Raw genomic sequence first — 2,378 nt, 5'->3', positions numbered from 1 at the left:
TTTCACTAAAATCACAAGAAATAATAACTTAGAAAATACTCACTAGCTAGTAATAAGTATGAATGATCGGATTGGCCATCCGTTCGGTAAGAGTAAACGATGACCCTGGTTAATCACATCCATATATGATTGGTCAACAGTTCAACACACATGCAAGCATCCACTGATGAAAGCATCCCAAACAATTGACAACACAGAGGTTACCTCTGAAGTTTCCGTAATCAACATTGACTTATATATACCCACGGATGTATCTTAACTTGTTTCATCTAATAAAGGGAACATCAATTTAACATGTATTGTTTGTGAGAGAAATAAAAGTAAATTTGCATTCTCTCCGCCATGAGAGCCAATATATCTAGATTAAGATAAAGAATATATCTCTTTTAATGCCAATTAAGCTTCACATTTCAAATTACCAATGAAACACCTTTGCCAAAAATTAGGATGAGCTTTCAGATATTTTGAACAGATTGGAGGTCGGCAAACCCACTTCATCTCTAAATTACAATGAATTTCAAAAGGTCTAAGCATACCCACAACTATCAAATGTCTAACAAACTTCCAAAAAAATAAAAGCCCACAAGTAATGGCTTTCACCCCACAAAAGGAACTTCCAGAAATCTGAGCACACCAATGGCAATAGAAAAATCTGTCAAATTGCCAAAAAAACTAACAAAACTTTGGACTAGCAATTTCTACCAAAAATGAACTTTCAAAGTTCTAAAGCTAACTTTCAAATCCAACAACTGGAGCGTGCAAAAAATGGAAAAGAAATAAAAGGAATAACTATGATAATAAGATTGTGGACCTCCCTGCCATTCATGGCTAGTGGTTGCGAAGGAAACCCTCGATGGTTTCCATGAATTAATGGAATTTCAGGGCACCAAGTCATGCTGGTGGAAGCCTCGTAGCGCTTGCAAGGACCATGGCCCCACTGAGGGAATGTATGAGAGTATCCGTGAGCGTGGATGTGATGGATATGGTGGTGTGGTTTCGAGATAGTGATTCAGAGCCTCTAAACTCCTTATGGGTAGATAGCATAGGAGGCTATGAAAAAATTTCTCTTTTCATTAATTGAGAGGAGGCACTTCAGGTGAGAGAAAGACGAGATATGCAAAACAGAAGTTGTGGATGTGGTTATGTGCTTGGCGAACCTCCCCCATCTCGTGACATGGCGTGGATAACTAAATTGATTATTGTTAGTAGTTAACCATAAAAGAGCACCTTATGTTACTTACCCAGATGACACACACAATTCTCATCGCAACTCAGTTGGCACAAACACTGATTACTTGATACATATGTACATAGTGATACATTGACATGTTACATTCTTGGTATATATCACAAACACTACAACATTGTTCACCGTAACAATGAAGCCCTTATTTGATAATATGTAAGACGATAAAAACTAAATGAAAAAGTTTGAAGACATCTATTTGACACACCAGATTGGGCTCCATACTTTTAGATTCCTCGCGTAAAGGAAACTAGGGATAGGCATCGCCATACCCAGATCCAGCACCTCCGCCTCCACCAGTTCCACCATTTGTTCCACCGCCATTGCCAACACCGTTTCCACCAGCATATGCATTACTACCTTGTCCATACCAATTGTTATTAGCAGTAGCTGAGCCAGAACCAGTGCCACTACCAGACCCATATGCACTAGATCCATGATAACCATTAGCTTGCCCTCCACCACCGCCGCCACCGGTACCACCAGCACTAGTATATCCACCATAGCTACCACCATAAGGATAGGAAGATCCTTGACTATATTGACTAGAACCAGAGCCCGAGCCACTCCCGCTACCAGATCCAGCTCCACCATATTGGCTACCACCGCCACCTCCGCCTCCTCCTCCACCACTTGCATGTGTACCACTACTAGAGCTCACGCCTGACCCAGTTCCACTCCCAGAACCGGAGCCAGCACCACCCTGAGACCCCCCACCCTCTCCTCCTCCCGTTCCTACTCCAGAGGCACTGGAGTACCTAGCCACCCTTGCAGCATTGGCCAATCCAATGCTCAACAGGACAACAAAACCAAGAGCTAGTAATTTTGTGCCTACCATTGTGTGTGTGTGCCTTCTATCGCAGTGTACTCTTGCAAGATGATGGGTTCTAGTGATAGATTGTATGTGTATTTATAGTGCTTGCGACCATATTGGTGGAGTGGGACTTGTTGACAATGTCAAGTGGATGCTTAAATATTTAGCGCATTAATTGGTGCTTCAAGACTTGGATACACACCATGCAGGCGATGAAGACAGGAGATATTACCGTGTGTGATATTTTCTTTGGATGCTTTCTTCCATTGGCATCCGCTAGGTTCAACACACACATGCAAGCATCCAGTGATGAATACA

The 2,378-nt window shown here is 42.1% G+C and overlaps 1 protein-coding gene across 1 annotated transcript; it reads right to left on the bottom strand.

Moving 5' to 3' along the window:
- Positions 1-1,275: 1,275 nt before the first annotated feature.
- Positions 1,276-2,106, bottom strand: LOC119282243 (putative glycine-rich cell wall structural protein 1). The gene has a single exon (XM_037562542.1). It carries the CDS (start codon positions 2,082-2,084, stop codon positions 1,497-1,499), a length of 588 nt encoding a protein of 195 aa, XP_037418439.1. The 5' UTR covers positions 2,085-2,106; the 3' UTR covers positions 1,276-1,496.
- Between the last annotated feature and the right edge of the window lie 272 nt (positions 2,107-2,378).

The sequence above is a fragment of the Triticum dicoccoides genome, chromosome 3B, assembly GCF_002162155.2.
Source record: "Triticum dicoccoides isolate Atlit2015 ecotype Zavitan chromosome 3B, WEW_v2.0, whole genome shotgun sequence".
Classification (NCBI taxonomy): Eukaryota; Viridiplantae; Streptophyta; class Magnoliopsida; order Poales; family Poaceae; genus Triticum; species Triticum dicoccoides.
This window is presented reverse-complemented; position numbering and strand designations above follow the sequence as displayed.